The sequence below is a fragment of the Eleginops maclovinus genome, chromosome 14, assembly GCF_036324505.1.
Source record: "Eleginops maclovinus isolate JMC-PN-2008 ecotype Puerto Natales chromosome 14, JC_Emac_rtc_rv5, whole genome shotgun sequence".
NCBI lineage: Eukaryota > Metazoa > Chordata > Actinopteri > Perciformes > Eleginopidae > Eleginops > Eleginops maclovinus.
In genome coordinates this window covers 4,410,043-4,433,564 of record NC_086362.1, presented here as the reverse complement: position 1 = coordinate 4,433,564, position 23,522 = coordinate 4,410,043, and the positions used below count along the sequence as shown (strand labels likewise).

At 41.2% G+C, this 23,522-nt stretch overlaps 1 protein-coding gene across 3 annotated transcripts in view; it reads right to left on the bottom strand.

Annotated features, from left to right (window-relative positions):
• stim2b (stromal interaction molecule 2b) overlaps positions 1 to 23,522 on the bottom strand; it is a 36,527-nt gene that overhangs the window by 6,467 nt on the left and 6,538 nt on the right. For all 3 annotated transcript variants that reach the window (XM_063900922.1, XM_063900920.1, XM_063900923.1), the window contains exons 3-5: positions 12,217 to 12,347; positions 2,926 to 3,037; positions 1,001 to 1,112 (exon numbers count right to left, since the gene is read on the bottom strand). In XM_063900922.1, coding sequence (XP_063756992.1) covers positions 1,001 to 1,112; positions 2,926 to 3,037; positions 12,217 to 12,347 — 355 coding nt within the window. The remainder of the gene's footprint in view (positions 1 to 1,000; positions 1,113 to 2,925; positions 3,038 to 12,216; positions 12,348 to 23,522) is intronic.

Below are 23,522 nucleotides of genomic sequence, written 5' to 3'. Positions count from 1 at the left end.
CATTTGCACAAAGATCTCGGCATTTATAAAAAATATGGAGCTTCTTCGAATACACTATATCCCGAAAAGGTTAGAAGAAATAAAAGAAAGACAAACTACATATCTTTCTTGAGTGTGTGGCTCGACTTGTGTGTTGTTTAATAAGAAAGTAATTACACAAAACTGCATTTTAAAGCGGCTTCTTGGAAATGACAGTGGGGAATATCATTTGAAAAAATGGTCTGGCATTAATAGAGCCAGCGTGAATACATTGGAAGCTCCACCACCATCTTAAAGGCTCAGACAACATGGCAGCCTGTGGAAACTGAAGCCCCTCGCTGTGACATCACTTCATGAGTCAGCGCTCATCAGCCCAGTGGCGTAACATGAAACCCCCCCCCCCAATTTCTACTCATGCTGTACATGCAGTTTGCAAGGAGTCACATTCCACAAGTGTCCCAGTGTCTGCTCTGGGAGGACTTTATTAACAATTACATTTAAACTGGGAATTTAGGACATATTCAGTGCTTTTAAAATCCTGAGATATGGTATTAATTATTATTATGGGATAATTTACACAGGAGGCAGGGAAAGATAAACCAAATCCATCCAAAAATATTATTAAAAAAGCCTTAACACATTGTAATGATGGAAGCATTTACGATGGTGTAAAAACAAGTGATCTAGCCAAAAAAAAACCCACAAAAATAACTAAAAACTGAGTCAAATATTCAACTTTTCCCCCCTGTGTTGCCTCTGATGACCAGCAGTGGGCAGCATTAAACAGAGTAATGAAAACTAAAGGTGCCTTTGTGTATTGTAAAAAAGATCATAACACTGTTGCTGTTCCTAAACACACTTTACTGCTCACCAACAGTTAATTAGAGGCAGAGAAATGACACGAAGCGCTTGCAAACATCTGCCATAAAAATGCGGAACAATATGAATGAGTTTTGATTTAATTATGAGCATTACTGAAGGAGAAAATGAATGCGTGGCTCGTGAGGTGAGTGGGACGCACCGAGGTAAAGTGTTCCCCGTGACTCTGAAGTCCCGGAAGTGCTTCTCGTACTGCGGCAGCTCCACGGAATCCTTCAACCACTCCACCGTGTGATCCACTGTCCAGTTGTGGACTGAAGAGGAGAGAGAGAGAGAGGAGATTAACGTCATTAGTTTACTGTAACGCACTTAGATGCAATTCCTCTACTCTACTGAAAGTGCAGATGCAATAAGCAAAAGTCCATGCAACCACTACGTAAACATCTTTACAGGGTAAACAAATTCTGCTGCAAACATTTACACTGTTTTTTTGAACAGATATCGCCCAGGGAAGTCACTCCTTTGTGGAGCCATTGCCAACACACAGACTGCTTGTGAACCCCAGAAGAAATGTATTAAGGCATAAACTGTGGAGAAAGAAAATAGGTAAAATACGACGAAGGCATTTAAATCAAAACGTTCGACAAAATCGTTTAAATTCTGCACTTCATGGCGCAACTGGGAGACATGATAATGTAGTGTTGTTTAGTCTGAGCAAAGAGAGTTTCTCAGTCATAGTTGTAAACACTTTAAATGTAAAATATTTTAAAGTAAAGTATTTGTAACACTTGTGGAAGCCCAGTAAAAGTATTTACATATTTAAATGCCATTTTCTTTCTTATTCCTTTAATGATTTTGACATTCTTATACTTTAAACTAGATTCATCCAACGTTTGCTTCCTTTGAGGTAGGGCTGTAACAACTGACAATAGAAAGGACGTTTGCTGTACATAACTCCAGCGTGTGTGCATTTCTTTTATGTTAAGGAAGCATGTTGAAAAACCTGTTCGGCAGACACATAGTTCCTGACATATTTTCAGAGTGATAAACAAATATTGGCACGGACAGTACAGGCGGAGAATGACAGACTAGAAAAATACAAAGAAAAGGAGAAGAGGACTTTGGGTTAAACGTCTAACCCTCCCATCATACATTTAAATAAGACAAGAGGAAGAGGAAGTGGAGGACATTGCTTTTTGTATGTTGAAATGATATTACAAAAATGTAAATTGACCCTGAGCTGCCTAATGAATACTCCCAGAAGGCCGTAAACCACCACTGAGTGTATGCCTACTTTTATATCACTAACACTTCATTAAAGCTAAATATTCCCTGGAACGACCTCATCATTGTTCACTCACTCCTGAGGCCCTCAAAGCAGAAGTCAATGACTTTTCCAGAGAATTGGTAAGAGAGTTAAAAGTGCCGTCAAGGCCTCCGCCAGAGGGATGAAATGTAACTCGTAGACGAGACGAGGACTCGCTCGCTCATTTCTAACTAACACACTCCTGCGGCACATGATTTGCTATGTATATTAATATAGTTAAGTGTAGTTCCTGCTTATTATGCAGCCTGGGGAAGGAACGACACATTTCTGTGAGAAATTGCTAATAATAGTTATTTAATTTATATATTTATTGTTGTTTTCATTCAGTTTTATTCTCCTTACTATTGTATGTATTGATTCATTCACTTTATTTTTGATATTTTATCTAATAATAAAATAAATATTTGTTATTATTTTATTTTTAATCTAGAAAAAATGTACAGATAATAATTTATTGATATTCTTTTTGATTTTTAAATGTTGTATTCTCTTGTATCTTATTTTTAGGGACCTTTTTATGCTTTATTGTAAAGTAATGTACAGAAAGTGGTTTTAAAGTATTGCACCGAGTGTTGTTTTAAGATCTATTATGAGCATTAAGCACAAAATACTATATCTTCATTTCTATTTATACCCATGTTAGATTTGTCTTATCTCCATTGAAAAACAGTCTGTGATATTTTAAAGCTTAACATCTGTGTTAATCCATCCCATCATCCATCCTTCTCTGTCTTTCCTACTCCACTGGACCACTACATGTAGAGGTGTTGGTGACCTTGGTGCAGTGACTCTAGCTTTACCTTCGGAGGTCTTCCAGCCCTTCCACAGCTCCTCCACAGTGATGTGCTGGTCCTCACGGTGCAGGTTGCTGTGTTTGTTGGTCTGCTGCTGCTTCATGTCTTCTATTATAAACTGGGGAATAAAAGAGAGGCGGGAGTGAGTTTCCTAAGCGTTTCAGATCACCTATAGCTGTGTTGGTTTACAGCATTTTAACATGAGAAGAGAAAAAACTGTGTGTGTGTGTGTCCATGTGTGGGTTTGACAGAGAGAGAGTTGGCTTTGCCTAAAAGACTGGCTTTGGAGCACACACACACACACACACACACACACACACACACACACACACACACACACACACACACACACACACACACACACACACACACACACACACACACACACACACACACACACACACACACACACACACACACACACACACACACACACACACACACACACACACACTACACACACACACTTTCTTTTTGCTCTCTTTTCTTCCTTTTAGGGACTTTGAAAAGAGAAAGAGACCCGTGGTGGAGGCACTACTTCCACCTGTGTGTGTGTGTGTGTGTGTGTGTGTGTGTGTGTGTGTGTGTGTGTGTGTGTGTGTGTGTGTGTGTGTGTGTGTGTGTGTGTGTGTGTGTGTGTGTGTGTGTGTGTGTTTCCGGCTGTCCTCCTTTGGAAGCTCAGAACCCAAATGCCCTTCAGGGAAAGCCATAGCTCAAACCCACCAAGCAGTTGCCAGAACAGTTCATGCACAGAACAGAACAGGACGTGCATGCGTCTGTTTGTGTGTGTGTGTGTGTGTGTGTGTGTGTGTGTGTGTGTGTGTGTGTGTGTGTGTGTGTGTGTGTGTGTGTGTGTGTGTGTGTGTGTGTGTGTGTGTCTGAGTGTCTGTCCTTGGCATAAACCTAAAACTTTACACCTACTGTCTACTATTTAATTCATACACCCTTCCTGCATTTGATAGCTAATTAGCCTTTGGCATTACTACGTGATACTTTGCTGATGGGTAATAGCCTAAGTTATATAATCAGGAATACAGAAATAGAAATTACTTTAAAAAATGTATGCATTTGTGGCTTTATTCCTACTGTAGCTTACAGTGCTGTTGCCAAGCTAGCAGAGAAACAAGGCCGGGAAGCTACGTTAGCTTAACGAAGAAATGTTGAAAATGTCCTTTTTTCTTTTGTATGGATTAAAAATATGAAACAACTCATTATGTAACAACTAGGGATGTTAGGAGGTGCTTGTTTATTTTCTACTTTGGTGTGAGGTAGGATAGTTTTCATCCTGAATCTAGGCCTACATGTTGCGTCGTTAGCTCTTAGCAAGAAAGCCAACAAGCTCATTTCCAAAACTGTCAAAGCATTCCCTAAATACACAACAGGTCCTCCTTTTAAGGCCTAAATAAGATGCCTAAATGCGCCTTTATACTTAGCTATCTGTGTATAGACCTACGATACCTTAAGCATGTTTCTTTATTCTATGGGCTACTGGCTAATAAGCTATGCAGAAGTGCTATGCAATATAATATAAAGGGTCTGCAGCTACTGTATTTGCTAAACCAGGGACATATTAAGAGAAGCTCAGCTGGTGGAATCACTAGTTAAGATACCAAAAGCGAAAGTGTAAAATTCACAGAGGTTTTTAAAAAAAAAAAAATCCTGAGTTTGACTCCAGGTTTGATCAAAGGGGAGCTGAATCTGTGTTGCTTGTTCATGTCAGCAGCACACACAAATGTGCAACCAGCTCAGAGATGTGACAAAAACAAAATGAATGGTTTAAAACTGACTGTTGTCGCTGCAGCTAAAGGGTGTTTTGACACCTCGCATCCTAATGAAGCACAATAGGCACAGATCAATGAGCTTCACATTTGACTCGATAGAGCACACCCAGTTCTCAGCTTGAAAAAAACGTCATGTGCCTGCGCTAAGACAGATGTTATCGTCACCGCCCGAGTGCACCAAATCCCTTTGAAGTAGTCCTAAAAGCATTTGAAGCTACATCTCGGACAGCTCCATTTATCATGACGTGCATGCCTTTTTCAAAACCCGACTGTACCTTCACACGTCTATACTGCGTCTGCTGGGAGTTTGACATTGAATAAATAATGGCAGTCTGGTGTCGGGAGGCAGCGAATGCTTCCAGCTCGGGGTGCATCTTTGTTGTCACTGAGAGAAAATGTCGCCCTGTGATCCAGAAATTGTTTGAAATCGCCCTCTGTGAGATTCACTTCTCGTGCTTATAATAGAAATGGGGAGTTGTCATAGTGAAGAAACAACTGTGCACCCCTCTGTGAAGGCAAAATCTGGCATATTTAACATTAAAGTGATTACTTGACATCAGAAAAGGGTGGAAATGTGTGTGTAGTTCAGGATCAATGTGAATCATGCTAAGAGATGTCCATGTAGGAGATCTATCCTTCATTTGAATCTGAATCTCAAGCCTGTGGTATAAGTGTGTGCCAACTTGTGTCCAATTTACCGACAAACCTGGTCTCAATGACATGTGACCATTTGTAACCAATCACGGGAACACATAAGGCAGGCTTCATGCCCCCCTCAGGGTGAACCATCATAACTTTTGAATGTGTCATCAAGGTTTTGTATTTATTTAAGTGGCAATTCATACAAAATCTGGGTCAAAGCAATGCGTTTTGAATCGCTGAATCAAAAACAAGTAAGACTTAATACTTCAAATATGAAGTAACTTTAATATAAACTCATGTTAGCTTAAAAAAACCTGAATCACAAGAACGTCTCTGCTGAAATTGACCTAATTCCACCAATATATTGGACACATTTTGAACTGTCGGTTCATCCTGAGCGGGGCATGAATGTGTTTACTATATTCCATGGAAACTAGAGGAACAGTCAGGTGATCGCCAAAGTCATAAGGATTCATCTTCTGGTAACAACGGATATCTGGACAAAATGTCATGGCAACCAAACAGATTTTTGTTGGTAGAAATTGGCGGACTGATCGACTTCGCACTTCAGATTTGAATTGAAAGTAAAAATATCCCTTAAGCTGTTGTTGTAGCCTAGGTTCCCCCACGTGAAAGCTTCTTCTAGGGTTCCCATCAGTAGACGACCAAGCACTCCGAGGGGGACTAAAAACTTTGCACAGTGTTTTTATTTCCTTCTGCCTTCTTCTCACTCAATACAAATGCAAATGAGTGTTTTGTCGCTGACGTAGAGCCATGAGCGGACTAAAGGAACCAGCTGTGAGCTGAGTCACTGGAGGGACCACATTGTGTGCAACACTAGTCCAAACAAATGTCTAGCAAAGCCCTTAACGCTCGCTGCGCTTTATGAGGAGTGGAGTCCTGCTGGCAGAGAGGCAGACGTAGATGACATTTGCCAGAGCTCAAGGACGAGAATAGAAAAGGCATTATTGAAAATGTCTCTCTCTGATCATAAAAACACCTTTAAATGAGTCATTATTTTAGCTGTCTTTATTTGAATCCCTAAAAGGGACATCTCCACTCAAGTTAAGTTGCGTAATATATGGTTTTTAGCTGTATTTTTCCCCGTTTGAAATCCATAACCTGATCTTTATTAAAACACATGCTCTGTAATAGAAAAATAGGCATGGGACGAAATGAAAATAAATGGTAATCGTGTCCAAAAAATGTTTTATCCCACTATGCATCAACATATGGTTAAAAATCCTGAAATTGCGTTAAATTCACAAGAATCAAATAAGCGTAATGTTTTTTGTCTAGAATAAAATACTTGGATTGCAACACTGAAAGGATACACATATTTTTGGCCATTTTTGTCCAGAAAACTGTTCATAAATTCAGCTGTTTAAAAAGTACAAATAATCCAATACTATTTGCACTTGTTAACTACTTCCAAACAACCTCTCTTTATCCATAACGGAGTAATTGTAATTAGTTCTGCGATCTCCTTTTAAAACTACGAGTGGAGCAGCTTTATGTGAAGCTGTATTAAATCGTGGTGAGCCGGGCCTGTAAACAGAGGTCTTTGTGTTTGGGGGGGTTTGCAGGCCTCTGTGGTTAAGAGTTCAGTGGGATAGCTGTGATAATTACAGCCATGGTGTGCAGCCTGGTGCAAAATGTGAAATCATTTCCTGGAAAGTGTTTATGTTGTGCGACAGAGAACATAGGGCTCCCTAACGCTGCAGGAGGAGCAAGAGTCGGGCGTTAAGAGACAATCATACCTACAGAGACTGAGGCCTAGCACAGACTGGGTATGACACATGGTTGGACACACACAGCAGCAAACAAAGACCTATTTGTTCCAATCAGATTCCAGCTTGCGGGGAGCTGGATGAGATCTCTTCCCATGAGCCTTTGCGCTCCTCAACAGTCGACTGAGCCTCTTTTCACTTCTGATATCAACGAAATCTGTCCACATCTGCTTATCTGATTTACTGGATTTTTTTGTCCCAACCATCAAAAGTGCAAGAAGAGGCTTGTTCGGTTGATTTATTGTAATCAATTGTATTATTTTGGGACAAAAAGCAAGCTGTGTTAGATTTATGTAACGTGTGAGCACAACTAATTCATCACACCTGACAACTGAGCACGCTCGATGGTGAAAACATCCCCCTCCGGACCAACACCACCAGACTCAGAGACAGTTTTATACCACAGGCTATAAGACTGCTGAACTCCTGAGCTCTGTGAATGTCTACTCACATCTTTTTATAGTACACATATCTATATATTATACATATCTGCCATAAATATCTGTTTATAGTACACATATCTATATATTATACATATCTGCCATATACATCTGTTATACGTAATATATGCATCTGCCCATACCTCCTCATTCAACAGCGTAAAGTGTTTAAATGCTTTCAATGTATTCCACATATGTATATATTTCACATCCTCAAATCTTTATTGTTGTTATTGTAAATATTCTTCTCTCTTTTTGCACTATTTTATTTATCTTATTGCACCATGTATGTTGAGTTGTTGGAGGAGCACGCGACATAAGATTTTCATTGCCAACATATACGTTGTATCTGCTGTGCATATGACCAATAAAACCTTGAAACCTGTACGATAAGGTCTACCTCGTGCATTTCCCGAGTTTTCAGTGAGGCGTGTCGCTTTGCTCAAGATCAAAGTCTTTGCATCACAATGTGCTCTGATTGAAGACATTTTTAACTCTCCCATTTTGAGTAAACACTGAGTTTCACAAAGGTATAATCATTGCTCACTTTAGAGGGTTTAAATCCTGCAAATCTATCCATCCGTTGGCAACTGGTTTCAGCTTTATTCGTCCAGTTGATAGAAAGGAAATTACAGTACATTTCATTTGGTTCTGCAGTGGTGATATACGTACATGTTTTCCTGGAAAATCACGTGGAGGCCATTTATGGAAGAATTAAGCAGAATTTCTATTTCTTGGGAATGCTAATTTCTACTTTCAAGCACCACTGGTTGTTGATTCATCATTGTACGGCACTTAGCTACAATTACTGATATTTTGTTATTGGAGAAGTCATATGAGCAGTGTGTTAAATAAATAGTTCAACCTCTGCATTTTTGATATGCGTAAAGCTATAGAGTTATTGTTTGCTCTTCACGCACATCTTCTATGTCTCCAGTCAAAGCAGCAGATCATAAATAAATACTGGCTCTTGATCCCTCTAGAACATTCCCAGACGAGTCAACAAACACCTTCTCGAAGCTCCTTTCTACAGATAAAACCTAGAAGCTCCTCGAGTTTCTTCTGTTCATTACCCTAACCCGAACTCCAGTGAGTCATGTATACAATGTGCCTGCACGGATGTAGACCTCACATGCAAGCCTCATTGTTCAACCAAGTTGCTTCACATGGCCCGTTAAGGATTAATTAAGCACACACACACACACACACACACACACACACACACACAAAAGAAGAAGTGACATCGGGCCCTGCTGTGACGTTAGTTGGGTTCTTGTGATTTCAAAGTGATGCAACACGATCTAACCGAGTGTCTCCTTGGCAGACGGATCGCCCGGATCTCAGCACCCCGAGGAAAGGAGGTGCACCTGCCGCCCCCTGTGACTGTGCTCAGCAACAGCCCCCCCAACCCCTTAAGAGACTTTATAAATATACTTTATTTCACACCAACTCAAATATCATAAGATCATGAGAGTGTATGAAGGGCTGGGAAACCTATTGATATAATATTGATATCGTGATGTGAGACTAGATAATCGTATTGGACTTTGGAAATGTAAGTGCCGTAAGTGTGTCTTTTAACGGTTTAAACGCTAAAGCCATGTCATTTTCACATTTTTCTAGACTTTTCTACCTATCTACCTGCATAAATCCTCATTACTGATGATTTTTCTGTCACCATTTACAAAAACAGCAATTGCCGACACAACAATACTGTCAAGAAATTGAGGAATTCTGGCGAAAATATTCAGATTTTTAGACCAAAGTGTATGGCAATGCTGGTACATTTGCATTGTGTATCTAAAAGTATACCTTTTCTAATAAATTCGGACCATAAAAGGAACCAAATATCACCTTTTTATGTGCAATATCGAGACTGATAGCTCTGTGACGCAACATGTCGTAAAGGGAACTGGAAGTCCACATCCGTATTTGCTCACAGTGTCAATATGTTTAAGTACACGTCAATGGGTGCTCTTTCTGGGTATGGCCCAGTATAACTGAGAGCAGGACTTAAATGCAAAGCAATTATTGATGTACATCAGAGGTGTAATTAAAAAAAACACAGTCACATGCTACAGCAAGACTCAGTTTACATCAAAGCAATCTGCGTGTGTACGTTATATGTGGGCTTTTATAAACTGTGAAACATGGTTCAAATATGTCAGAGAGAGATCATTTCCCTGTAACGTAGCAACACTGATAGTTGTTAAGTTACAGGGGGATTTTAAGGGCAACACAAATGTGACACTTAAGCGCTGCCAGGTAATTCACTGATAAGGCTTTGTAAACGGTTAATGTGAATTGTATTTGTTTTAATTTCATTGCTTAAACAAACTACTTATGTCAGCTGAAATAGGCTTAGCTACAGCAAATACAATGTTTTATTATTATTCAGATGTGTTATGTAAGACTTAAGCTGTTGTGTGTCTGGTTACTGGGTTACCTGTACACATTTATGACAAATACCTGCATTAAATAATTATAAATAGCTGTTTGAAGATGCTTGCAAGGTGGTCTTTTCTGTCCATAATATATTTAATTTCTTGAAAATAAATGATTTAATTTGGTTTTATTTATCGGGAGCATAACATATAACATTTATTATCATAAAAATATATTAAATATTCCCATTTAAGAACTTTTACAACTGCTTAAAGAGGTAGAACTTTTTTTTTTTACTGCTGAACAGGCTGCTGATTGTCACCATAAATCACCACCGACCTCACATCATTTTTACCACCAGCAAAAAGAATCTCTGAAATGCGAGTCATGAAAAACTGGATCTCCCGCCCACGGCTATAATGTTACAAATGCATCCTCGCATTTTAGTCATCCTCTCAGATTTTGGGGAAAAGGTGTGAGTGAACAAGCAGGAACAGGAAATGCCAGCGAGTGTCAGGTTACACACTTGTCACCCTCCCTCATAATACTGGGTCACAACTGTGTCAGTGCCTTCAATTTATCTCTGCCAGGAAGAGACTGACAGTCACAGGAAATTGACAGTAAACAAGGTTCATTTTTTGAACAGTGGGTGTTTGGTGTCCTGGGTTTGGGGACCTATATATACATATGGACAGGAGAAAACGGGGACCAAAAGTATTAATTCTAGTTGGTATTTCTTAGGAGGAATTTGATTCAAAGTAGCCTAAAGACCCTTAATTAGAGTCATTTTCTCTAAGGGAGTTTATTATGAAGTGACAAGTTATCAGAAAGTCTCCTAATCCCACTCCAGAGAGCCCTTTATCTGCAGGAGGCTAAAAACACACACCCTTATCACGGAAAATGAATAAACCTGACCTGATAAAATCGCCTTGATTCAGCTACCAGTCCCGTGACAATGTGCCTCTTTCCTGATAGACGGACAGTAATTTGGTGAAAGGGGCATCTATCATGTTATGAAACCCTGCTCCGTCCGCTGCCAGGGGCCCAAATAAGACGCTTGGAAATCCTCAGTAATGAGCGTTGGCCAAAAACAACTGTTGGAGAGAAACGGACACAGCTCATTGCCCTTATAAAGACAAAGGGTGAGAGCACAGGGTGAAACACACTCCTATACGTTAGAGTTCAAGCAGGCGACGGTGAAATATGCACAGTCGCACGTTGCCTTAATGTGGGCTGGGGGCCAGTTCTCACACTGACCCCCAGGGGTCTTGAGATGCGACTCATGAGGCGTCCAGCTCTTTACCGAGGGGCCACCGAAGGGCTGAGGGGTATAACTGTTTCTCACACCAGCACTTCTCAGCCAGTTAAAAATGACTCCTGCCAACACACACACACACACACACACACACGGACACACACGGACACACAGAATGCGACCGTGGTCCCGAGTGGTTTCTTTTGAACGTAAGAGGTTGTTGATTACCGAGAGACGCAGGGGCCACGCAGGGTCAGAGTACTCTCAGGTGTCAGTTTTACCCCTCTAGTTACTCACAGAAACCTGTCTCTAGACACCCCCCCCCACACACACACACACACAAACAACCAGTGCAACTACCACCATACGTACTTCAACTACATCCCTAGCAAAGACTCGACAAGAGCTGTATGGGCCAAAACATGTTTTTACTTTAATTTAAACACAAAAATATCAACCAATCCACCTTTTTATTGCCCTATTTTATGTATTTTAATTTGTATTTTAAGTATAGTGCATGATGTTTTGTTGGAGGAGCCTAAAACTGTAGATTTGTTGACAATTATCAAAGAAATATTGTCATTTGCTTTTAATATTAGTATCATTTCTGTTTAAATGCTGAGTGCTTGCCTGAGGATGTGCCACTATGTTAAAATGCGATGACTAACTGCTTAATAATTAAATTCCTCTGACTTTTTAGGATAGCGACAAAGCTTGACACGCTGCCACAAGCTGTTACTCACTGTTATATAAATATTTACTCGCATGAAACATATTCTGGTGACACCACCGTTGACATTTACAAGCAGTTTGGTTTGGTTAACTAATGAGCTACCAAACACCGGTAACATGAACAACATAGTCTAAAACTACACAAAATGAAGAGAATCAAAACCACTGATTAAACTAAAGACAAAACTATCACGTAACGTGTCTCCAGGAAACACTTTGAACCTGACTGTCCGCTCTAACAACCCTAAAGGCAAAAAATCCACGAAGCTCACCTCTACACTCTCGTTGACCTCTATTCCCCCATCGTTGTCGTCGTCCAGCTGTTTGTGGATGTGCCGCAGAGCCTCCAGACTGAAGCGGTCGCCTTCGCCCATGCATGGCGGCATCACGATGAGACAGGGGTCTGCGGGGGACAAAAAAAGATCAGGTAAGAGAGGAAGGGACAGGGGAAGGCTAACAAGAAGCACGGCGACGTTTGCGGGATGATGGCATGTCCAATTATTATGCGGCAGGCGTAAACAGGTTAGCAATTAGTGCACTTCCTTTTTGCTCGAAGATACAGCATGACCACATAAAATAATAATTTCCAAACAATCCAGAACAACATGACCTCCATGGAACTGCTGTTATGTAATAAACCTTTTACTTGTAACAGAGACAAGAGATTATGACACACCCATTGTTGTAGAATGAGGAAGCGTTTGCATGTTTGGTAGCAGTTGCCAGACAGAAAATGAGTTGACCTTTCTTCCATGCAAAAGGCCAATTATTTGATTGTTCCAGGCCCGCAAATGTAAGAATTTGCTGCTTTTCATTATGTTTAATTAGAATAAAAACAAATATTTGGCTGACATTTGAATTGTAATGGGAAGGGGAAGAACAGGGAATAGTTCACTGTTTTCTCGACCAAATGACTGACCAAGTAATTGAGAAAAATACTCTGCAGATCTAGTTGGTATTTGTTCATTAGAAATTGGTTTTGAGACATAAATGGTAGGTGTTTGAATGGCAGCGCCAAAAAGAGCAGCAACAAAGAAACACCTTGAAGTAAAGAAGCTGGTGTTCCTCACATCATTTCGCTTTCCAATGAGGACAGTCACAGGAATTTATTCGAATGAATGCCACTTACTTAAGGAACTTGGAATAAGGAAACTATGTTTTTGAGCAGTTTTAAGACGTTTCATTAAACTAACAATACATGGTTGTGCGCTTAACATTCACTGGTGTGCATCAGAGAGGTAGCGAGCGGCGCACAGTTTAAAATTAGCCCCCCACAGAGTCCCTCAGTCAGCTAAGGTTAACTCGATTTGCAAATATCTAATTTGTAAATACAGCGCAGGGATGCATCTAATTAAAGTGATTCTGTTATCTCTAATATCTCATCAAAAGCGAAACATAAAGCATCCATTGCTGCTGTTCACCAAATGCTGAATTCTCTTGTTGTCATTCCTGCAGCGTCCCCAGGCAGCCCCTCTTGTTTTTATTCAGTCCCCCTCCCGTCCCACTGGGGAAATGAGCCCATTACTTCCAGTCTTCCAAGCCATGGACAGTTTAAGCTGGACAGGTGCCAAACCGTCCCAATGGAGCCTCATAACACACACACACACACACAGATTTGAACACCCACAGCAACAGTCTTACTGCATACAAAATAACAGGAACTCCTAAGCCTTTAGCCTCAATCCCAGGAGTGCCAAAGCTTTGTCCAAGCCCATCAAATAATGACACTCCCGGTTTGGCAACAGGTTCAGACCAAATTCAGCAGCCAAGGGACACCCAAACAACTATTAGTCAGCAACACACGTAGCAGAGCGTGGCAATGAGTGGACTTTTTGTCAATCAGAGGAGCAATCTGAACCACAGAAACGCCACCAGAAGACAGATAAAAATGTAATTAAGACACAAGTACACATCTTAAAATGTTGTGTAATGTCAGAAAGGCTTTGGATGCACAAACGCAACATCTGTTCAACTTCGGCATACTACCCGAAATGCTCCATCATTTTTAGTGTTCAAAACGTGAAAGAAAATGTGCTACTAATGTTGCTGTTAAAGTATTAGTTCAACAACAGTTTTCAGAATCTTGCTAAGAGTTATTGACGAGGATAATACCACTCCCTTATCTGTATGTTATTTATGAAGCTTGAGCCAGTAGGTTAGCTTAGCGTAGCATGGAGTGTGCAAACAGTATCCCTACTGGCAGACTTTATGCTACGCTAAGCTAACCAGCTTCAAACAGCTAGCCTGGCTTCCTCCATTCATTAAAATGCATTTTAAAAAGCTCACTCCTTAATTAATACTTTATATCCGGGTTATTTAATGCATAAAAAAGCCACAGTGAAACAAATCCAGAAAGTTATTTTGTTACTTTCAAACAGAGCCAAGCTAGCTGTTCACCTGTTTCTAGTCTTTATGCTAAGCTAGGTTGCCTCCTCGTTCTATCTACATACTTATGACACAATATTGAAGAACACTGTATCTGTATTGAAATAATCCTTTTGTATTTTTAAAGCACATTGTAAAATGAATCCACTAGCAGAAACCAGCGAAGAAACTGGACCGGCCTCATGGGAACCAGAGGTTGGATAACAGAGTGTTGTTCAGCTACAGTCATTTGATTGAACTGTGTGTGAACCCACAATGGCTCCACCTGATCTAAGTATTTTACTTGTGTTTTGACTAATCTCATGCAATCAGAAAACCATCCATCACTTCCTGCTCTGACCACAATAATCTTCCTGTTAGACCTGAAAGAAAATGTCTGGGGTGTAAGCACATATATCTAGCACTGCTATCACTGCATTTTCACGCTTACCACGCTAAATGTGTGTCTATCAGTGACAGGAAAGACTATCAACACAATAAGGCTCTCTCTCTCAAATCAGCCTTATCTCAACAGTGTCCGTTTTGTCTGTGCACAAGAAGCATCTGATGCTCGAGAGCGAGTTACATAAGACATTTGCTTAACCTGCCAGTGCAGCTTACATAGACTGTTGTTTGCATAGCATGCATATCTATTTGGCTGCTTGGTTATTTAAACAGGCACAAATACTTTACTTGTGTTTTACATATACACACACACGCTGCACATCTGTACGAAGCTAACTTTCTTTGTTTCCTCCAGACATCAGTCTTTCCTTCTATACTCGTGCCCTGAATCTGTTCGTCATGTTTGGAGAACTCTTCGTGAACCGATTTCTTTTCAAAAATGAAATCAATGGAGGAAAAAGACAATCCTAAGATTAAAGGAAAAGAAAAAAACCAGCTGTATTCAACTGACAGTTTTTAAGCTGGGACACCTAGTGAGAAATGTGACAGCCTAAGCCTTTCCTCTCTCAGGTGTCCTATTTTTGAGCGTGTTTAAATATGTTTAGGGACAGTTGCGAGCGTGACAATGAGGAGCCATGCGACAGGAAGTGGCCGTCGGTGACCCCGAGCATTCCGGGGGGACGCACGCTAAATCAAAAACAGCCGGGAGAAGCAAATCCCCAAAGATGACAAAATTGGAAAGCACTCGGTTATTTTTAACATCAGGCTCCCAGTTGTCAGGATGTAAAAGCTCAACAATGGCAGAGGTCCCCCTAACTCAAACAGAGACACAAGCAGATGTTAAGCACACACACACACACACACACACACACACACACACACACACAGCAGGTAAGCAGTCGTACAGTAATTCACTTTGCCATAACAAAAAAAAAAAGCTGTCACAGGGGGCGGCGGGTTTGATAACAAAAGCATTTTAGCTGTCAGCTGCTGCCTTCAAAGTGAATATCAACACTTCAACATTTCTGCATGTCATTTATAGGTCCTGTCTTTGTTTTCACAGGAAGCGAGGTGACAGGAGACGGAGAGAAGTGTGTCTTTTCGGGGACTTCCTTCATCTTCATCCCTAGAGACACATGGACATCCGATTCCTTACATGATTACACAAGTGAATGTATTCAGCGAACCTGCCTCGCAAACCCAACTGCATTCTGGGTGTGTTCAAATGTTAGAGAACACACAAGCGTCGAACACATTTCTCCTCGTGTAAGTTTGGTGTGGTAACATGATAGAAGTGACAGCTTGGGAGTACAATTTGTTTTTCTGCATTTCTTTTCTCATACGTGCTCAACTCAGATCAATGACGGGACTGAATTGTTCTATTTATGCATTTGGGCCAGCATTTCTCTGTGACATAGACCTCCATTAAAGTCACATCAATGAGCCAAACCATTGCAATATAAGACATGTTCCTCGGTACTTAAAACACACACAATGTAGTTTTTGAGTTGATCAAAAAATACACAATCCTGCTTCTGTGAATATTTAACTGCTCCACGAAATGTGTATTAATCCGCAGCTGTAAATAGTTCCAAACTAATGCAATATCCACCCAACAAAAAACTACAAATCCCAGCAGTCCTAATATTACATAGCCTTTCTTTAAATATCACACAATATATATTCTGTAAAGGCTTGTGGCTGAGTGACTAAGGCAGGGTGAGGAAGTTATAAACTATTGAGAGGCTGACATGATCTTTCAATACATTCAAATAAAAAAATGTAGTTTATTTTGGGACAATCGCACACAATGCTACTTCTGTCGGCTAACTACTCCATCAAATGTGTATTAATCCGCAGCTGTAAATAGTCCCAAACAAATGCAATGTAAAGACCTTTGATAAAAACTACAGATCCCAGTGGTCTTAATAAATTATATAGCCTTTTTAATTATAAAACCATGGGATGGGGAAGGAAGTTAGAAAGTAACAATGGCCTGACATGTTCTTTCCATAGTCAAAAACAGTAGTAGTTTATTTTGAGACAATGACACAGTCCTACTTCTGTGTATTAATCCGCAGCTGTAAATAGTTCCAAACAAATGCATTTATTTATTCAGCATTTATAAAAGTATATATTCTATATGAAGGCTTGTGATTGAATGCCACAGGCAGGGTAGAGAAGTTGGAAAGTATTGAAAGTTTACGTCTGATAATAAAAAGGTCAATTGCAAACGCGCTTCATATGAGCCCCCATGTGGCCCAGAGTAAGATCTCCACCTAGGAAAAGAAGGCGACACATGCCCTCTGCCCCCACCTCGCTTCAAACCCGATCTTTGGTGCAGAGCCAGGATTCAGTGTAAGGTTATCCGGGCAGTGGCGACATGGATTAAGATAGCAGGATATGATGGGCCTGACGTGCGTCTCTGGGGAGCCAAGGGGGCTAAACTGGCCCCTTCTCACCCGCAAACATGTCTCTGTGTCTCCTCAGTTATTTCCTTCTCTCACATTGTCTCTCGCTACAGACTCAGACGACATGTCAAAGACACACACATATTCATACACGCTCTCAAGTGTCGAAGACGGTGCTTAATGGCAGTACAGGTGGCGGCAGACTCACCCGGGATCAAGTAATGCGGAAGCAGACTAAAGAACATGTCAGCGAACACTCATCGCGCTGAAACAAATGAGAGTGAGCTCACTTACACACAGTGGCGTTTCACCTCTTCGTGTTTCAGCCTCCTGACAGGGACCACATCTCAGATACGCTCAGACAAAGTGTAGTCATGAGGATGAAACCTGCATGCAATGTATTTTTGCCCCAAAACTGTGTAAAGTAAACAAGGACTGTTCTGCATTTATGTATCTAGTGCATACATTTACTTTTGGGTAACTTTTTTGAGTGTCAGAGGTCTCTGCATCAAATTGGTCCCTTTGAAATTCCCTCAAAGCAATGAAAATAAGTAGTTTTTTGACCAATTTACAGAAAGGGATCGGATTTTTAACACAAAAAAACCCTATAAAAGTAATTTCTTACAAGTATACAAAATCTATGATATGATTGTGTTGAGTTATTTCAGCTGTAATGCCTCCAAAAATGACCACGCCATTCAAAAGATCGTGTGACATCCACATATATGGGCTTACAATGACACGCTTCATCAAATGAAGGTCTGGTCTCCGGACACAACTTTAGCCACGAGTTGACGCGCTTCCATGTCAAACAGTATATAACCCACTGTGACAGCCGTGTCAGCAGTTCATTAGATCCACTGTCACCGTGCCAAACTGCTATCAGCTTTCACGCATTTATGATGTATGGACGATAAGTGAGATGTAAATGCATTCTTATAAATTCATTCATTTTATTGAAGACAAATAGTAGCGGTGCAGATGAAAAAAAGACAAGACAAAAATGCTAATGCTATTTATGTGTCTGTCTGTCTGTCTGTCTGTCTGTCTGTCTGTCCTAAAATGGGACCCCTGTAAACATTGTCCAACAACTTTCTGGGTAAAACTCACTCTCCGACGCTTCAAATATTACTTGGGCTCCCCTCCTGAAAGTGGTTTAGTCCAAATATCTGTTGTAACTCTTTGCCCATTGTTTTTTGTTCAGATAAGTTGAATTTAGCTACAAAGTGTTCTTCTAAATTGCCCCATGTTGAGTACAGCTCGATGTTCGTGTGAGTTTTTTGTACGGAAATTAAATATATTTGGCAGAATTGCTACTATGTCATGACTGGGGCTCAATGGGAACTATTGGAAGTCTGGTTCACTGCAAGCAGCTATTGGCTGGTTCTGGACAGGCACGTTTTGATCGGGCACTGCACAAGGTGCATTCAATACACCAATTAGATGCTCCAAATTGTGATAAAGTGTGCGTGGGTAATGTGATGTCCATGTGTACTAGTCCCTGTAACTAGCAGCCATATGGCAGTGTCATAAGTCAAGCTGAAGGGTCAGTATTAAAGGCAAGTAAATAAAGCTTCTGGAGAGTCTACCATTTCAGCTCATCAGCAGCCATTAATAAGACACAAATATCGTTAGCCTCCTATAAATGCCTTCCAGCTAGTGCAGAGAGAGAGAGGTAGTTAGTTGGGGAAGTAGAAACCAGATACAGAGAGTGTTTGTGTGTTACTATCAGTTTGCTAAAGTTGTTGTTGTAAGTGCTCAAAAAACTGACCACTTTGACTCCGGTTTGTTATTCAACGGAGCGACAAACAAGAAAAATGAATGTGGCTAGCAGGAGGGAAAGAATCTGACAGCAAACCTAGTATCCGAAAATGAAACAAGTCCTTCCTCCGTCTTGATATGCTTGCACAGAAAAGAAAGCGTTTTTTTTTTTACAAGGATTTGGTTTTTTTTGTCATGTGTGAGCTACTGCTAAGCTGCCAGGTGAGCTTTCTTACCCCCCAGGGTGCCCTAGTCTATGTCAAAAGAATGTGTAACAGAAAAATCATCAACAAGCAAACACAAAAAGCCGGGCCACACACAAGCGCATAATTCCTAGAGTGGGAGTTTAAACAATTTTAAACAAACCTGAAGCGATGAGTCATACGTTAGAGCCACCTACACAAAGACAGAGTCTCGCCTTCAGCCAGTTTTGCAAAACCAGAGACACACTAAGCAACATGCGTCCCGGCTCCAGACATTAGACATGTCTCAACTAAACCCGATACACCCTGAAATGCATTATCTTTGTCGCAATTTGCTCAATGTAAGAAGCAATGGGATAAGCAAACAATACAGCAGGAGATGGATTAGTTTCGGAAAAGTCTGACTCATTAAAGTCTGATTGGATAATGAGTATGTTAAAAATGTGCTCTGTCCAGTTTGGGGCCCTGTTTTCACGTTTCGTCAAGAGAAAACCAATTAGTTAACAAAACCATTCTGTTTTATGTGAGAGACACCCTTTAAAGGACACCTTTGAGAAGTCTTCCACTTCCTTCTGATTCAATAAGGAAAAGGGAGCTCTTTGACCTGTTTAAAGCCAGTCATTTCCACTGAAACAGGGTATCCCTCGCCCATCTAAACCCTCTTAATGGGCATCAGTAATCCTCTGCTTAAGCCACAGCTTAGAAAAGGGGGGGGGACAAGTCGAGCAAAACGTGTGGAGGCCCACCAAATCTGATCTAAAAATTTCCAGAAAAGGAGACGCTCTTTGCACCGGGGCGTCCCAGGAATGCTTCAATAACAGCAGCGAACACGAGATGTGTGATGTATGCGGCCGGGCCGGGGAAGAAAAGCACACGGAGAGAGGATGACGAGAGAAGAAGGGGCCGGGTGTTTAATTAGCTCGCTCTGCCTCCGACACACTCCTGTGGATATCGGGTTAATTTCCAGTGTCTGTAGAAAGTGAGACAGGGAGCAGAGGGCCTTTAAAATTAACAATGAACAATCATGAGCATGAGGAGAACTCATCATGCATTTGCCACATATAGGATCCAATATCTTTACACCACATCGAGGTTATAAGGAAACACTTGTGATTTTACGTAAGGGAGCCTTGAAGTGTTTCTCATCTCTAGCATCGGGACAAGAAAGCTGACAGAGTTTCCCACAGACTTATGGGAAGCATCTCTAGCAGGGTTTGTTATCCCAAGACAAAGTCACAAATTGGTTTAAAGAATAAATAAGGAAAAAATAACTCTGGACACAAAACCGAAACCAGATGTGTATGGAAGCAAATAATAGCTGTATTCATCACATCTCTAACCTTTGATCACATTTAAACATCCCTTACTTTAAAGAGTTTATGTTCATGTGTCTAATTCCACGCTTTCCATTCAGCAATACTTAAGGGCTCTTCCCATTTTAGGGCTTACAGCTTCAGAAAATACATTTTAAAAAAGTGTTCAACACTTTCAAAAACCATTCAAAGCTCAAATTCTGACCGAAAATAAAATACAAATAAAAACCGGTTGCTCAAATTGTAGTGGATCAAATAAAAAATCAGTATAAAAATGTAAAATTGAATTTGAGAAATGTTGTTTATTATCTTTTTAAACTCATAACTGTAAGGTCTGTAGAAGTTCATGTCAACAATAGCATCCAGAAGTGGTTTTATTTCACAATCGGTGTTCAGTTGCTAATCCGACGAGTTGCATCTGACAACAGTTTGCAGTTTTAACCAGATCGGTCAGACATAAAGGCTCATATTACAGGAACATGGTAGTAAAATAAAAAAGTGGCATGACATCCTTGAAAACACACAATGAGCACCTTCACAAACAGCCGGTAAAGAGCAGTAATATAAACTCGATACTGCACAAAGCATAGTTCAAGGTGTGCCAAAGTTGCACATTTCAATGTACAGATGAGATCTTTGCACGGCCTCGAAACGGAAGGATTAAAAATGACATTTACGAGAAGAAAAGGAGCACCGAGGACAGTCTGTTCAACCTTTCACTTCTGACTGTAAAACTACAAGGTGTGTCAACAAAAAGACCCAAAGCTTTTGAGCTTGGTGGGTAAGGACACATTTCGAGTTTCACCTTGAATGTGGCGCTAAAAGATAAACGGCTTTTGGACACCTCCGTCAATGCGTTGGCGAGGGAAAGTCCTCAGTCTGACGATGTGTATCAGACAGCGGAGTTGGCTCTCTGCCAGCTTCCTGTGCATGTCTTACACCTTCCTGCTTGACAGGATTCGGATGGGTTTTTTTTTTTTACCTTGGTGCTCCTAGATATAGACGCTAGTTGGAAAGCTATGAATAGGTGCCACACTTCAGACAATAGCTACCAGTAATCCTCATAAAGATGCATATCATATTTGGAGAAAAGGAAGGGATGCAATACACATGCAGAGGTTTAGCAGTGGCAGAGAAGAACTGCCTGCATCTCGAAAACGTAAGCTTTCAACACAGAAGGAATAAGGTGCAGACAGTCTCCTAATTATTTTACAGACCCCGGCCCCACTTGCTGCAGGAGAAGCAAGTGAAAGTCATTCTGTCGCTATCAGGTCCTTGATGTGTAATCTAAACTGGCACCCATTTTGGACCAGATCAAGGGGACGCCTAAGAACCCACCTGTTGGCCCGGACATGCTACTGTAAGACGGATTAGCAGTCAAGACCCCCACCCCCACCCCCCAAGAAGACATGGGGGGAGAAAACTGCCTCCTTGGTTGATCAATGAAAACAACCCTGGACATATATTATGAAACTGATTTCTTTGGGGTAGGACAGCAACAAGAGGGGAACCCAATACTGACGGAAAGAAAATCACCAGTGTCCACGATTTTGAATTTTGTGTTGGTTTCAACTAGTCGGTTAGTTTGTTGGTGGCCCAGGTCAGAGCACGAATGTTAGTGGACACAATCTTGAGAGAGGACAGCATACCAAAGAAATCCACACCGCTCCTTGCCCCTCTTGCCCAGGCCACAACGCCACGTGCCTACTGCGAGTGGAAAGTCCCTGAAATCAGAGGGGACCGGTCCTCCCGTCCAATATCTAACTTTAAATCCCACTCGAATAGAAAGAGATCAATCTGTCTGAATATAAATGGACAGAAAAATAGCTGTGGACAAAACGTCTTATCACCTTTCTAAATAAAGTAGTCTCACACTGGAAAACACCTTCGTTGGTTATATCTACCGCACAGCATGAACAATGAAAGACTTATCTTGCCACAGTGAGAAAACCAATGCTTCGGTGACTACATGTGATTAGCCAGGATATGACATGCAAAGCGGGTAAAGCCACAGGGACAATTTTAGGCCTCTGTGAAGGGCACGGCACTGGCTTCTTCCTGTGTTAAGGTGACGAGTATTATCACAGCGGGATCCCACTCACATAACAGGACAAGCTGTGACCCCTATCTGCCTTTAATTCTTATTTGACTCATTCTTGGCTCTATTTCAGGGAAGCAATTAACAATGGTCCTCGCAATTGATGCAGTCATTGTGTATAAAATGGGGAAGGATGGGCATCACATTTCAACACAAGCCAAAAGGTGACGTTTTCAAAAAGCTTGGTTTGCCTGGTCGACGTTGAAAACTGATTTTGAATGACATTTGCGTAGCTGACAAAGAGCAAATGTTAAGTATTTTTCCTTCAGAAGTGCCAAAAAACTTGCAGATGCCGCAATCCAAAAGCCGTTTCAGCCTTTAATGTTTCTACCTTACCAAAACTAAACAGAGAACAATGTAATTGAGGAAGTGAGGAATAAGGAACAAAGACCAAACATTTCACTTTATGTATTTTTTGCTGTCAATTGCATGCAGTGTTGCCAGCCTGTGTGCATCCGTCACAAAGGGCTAACCCAGCCAAGCGCCATGCATTGCCAGCTGGGGGATCAACACCCTTAAAGTGTGGGGGAGCGGGACAACAATAGTCCCCTCTGGGCTGAGTAAGGGCAGGCGGAGCAGCTTCTGTAGGCCACTCGCAGCAGGAAACGCTGTACAGCTGAGTACAGTGACCTACATCTCTTACCGAGGTGCTTTCACCACGATGAATCAGCTTACAGGCGGCTATTGTTGTCCGCTTATGACTGAATGAAATATCTCAAACATGCTGGAGGGAGGATTAGAGATTCAAGAATGTAAAGCGAGGATTTGTTTTGAAATTATTTGACAGGCATACAGTGTTCGAGGAAAGTCAGGGTGGGGGCGACTCAGGTCATTGACTTGTGTCTTTAAATCCGATCTCTGCTCAGCGACATGGCTGGTGACCGTTGGCACCAGTGGGGTAAACCATTCAATTAAAGCCCCATTATCTCCCTGGTGAGCCCAGCCCCATTATCTCCCAGCTGAAAGTCAGAAGGGCGGGATGTTGTGGCCACAGATCTCGACAACGATAAGGAAGACTCTGCA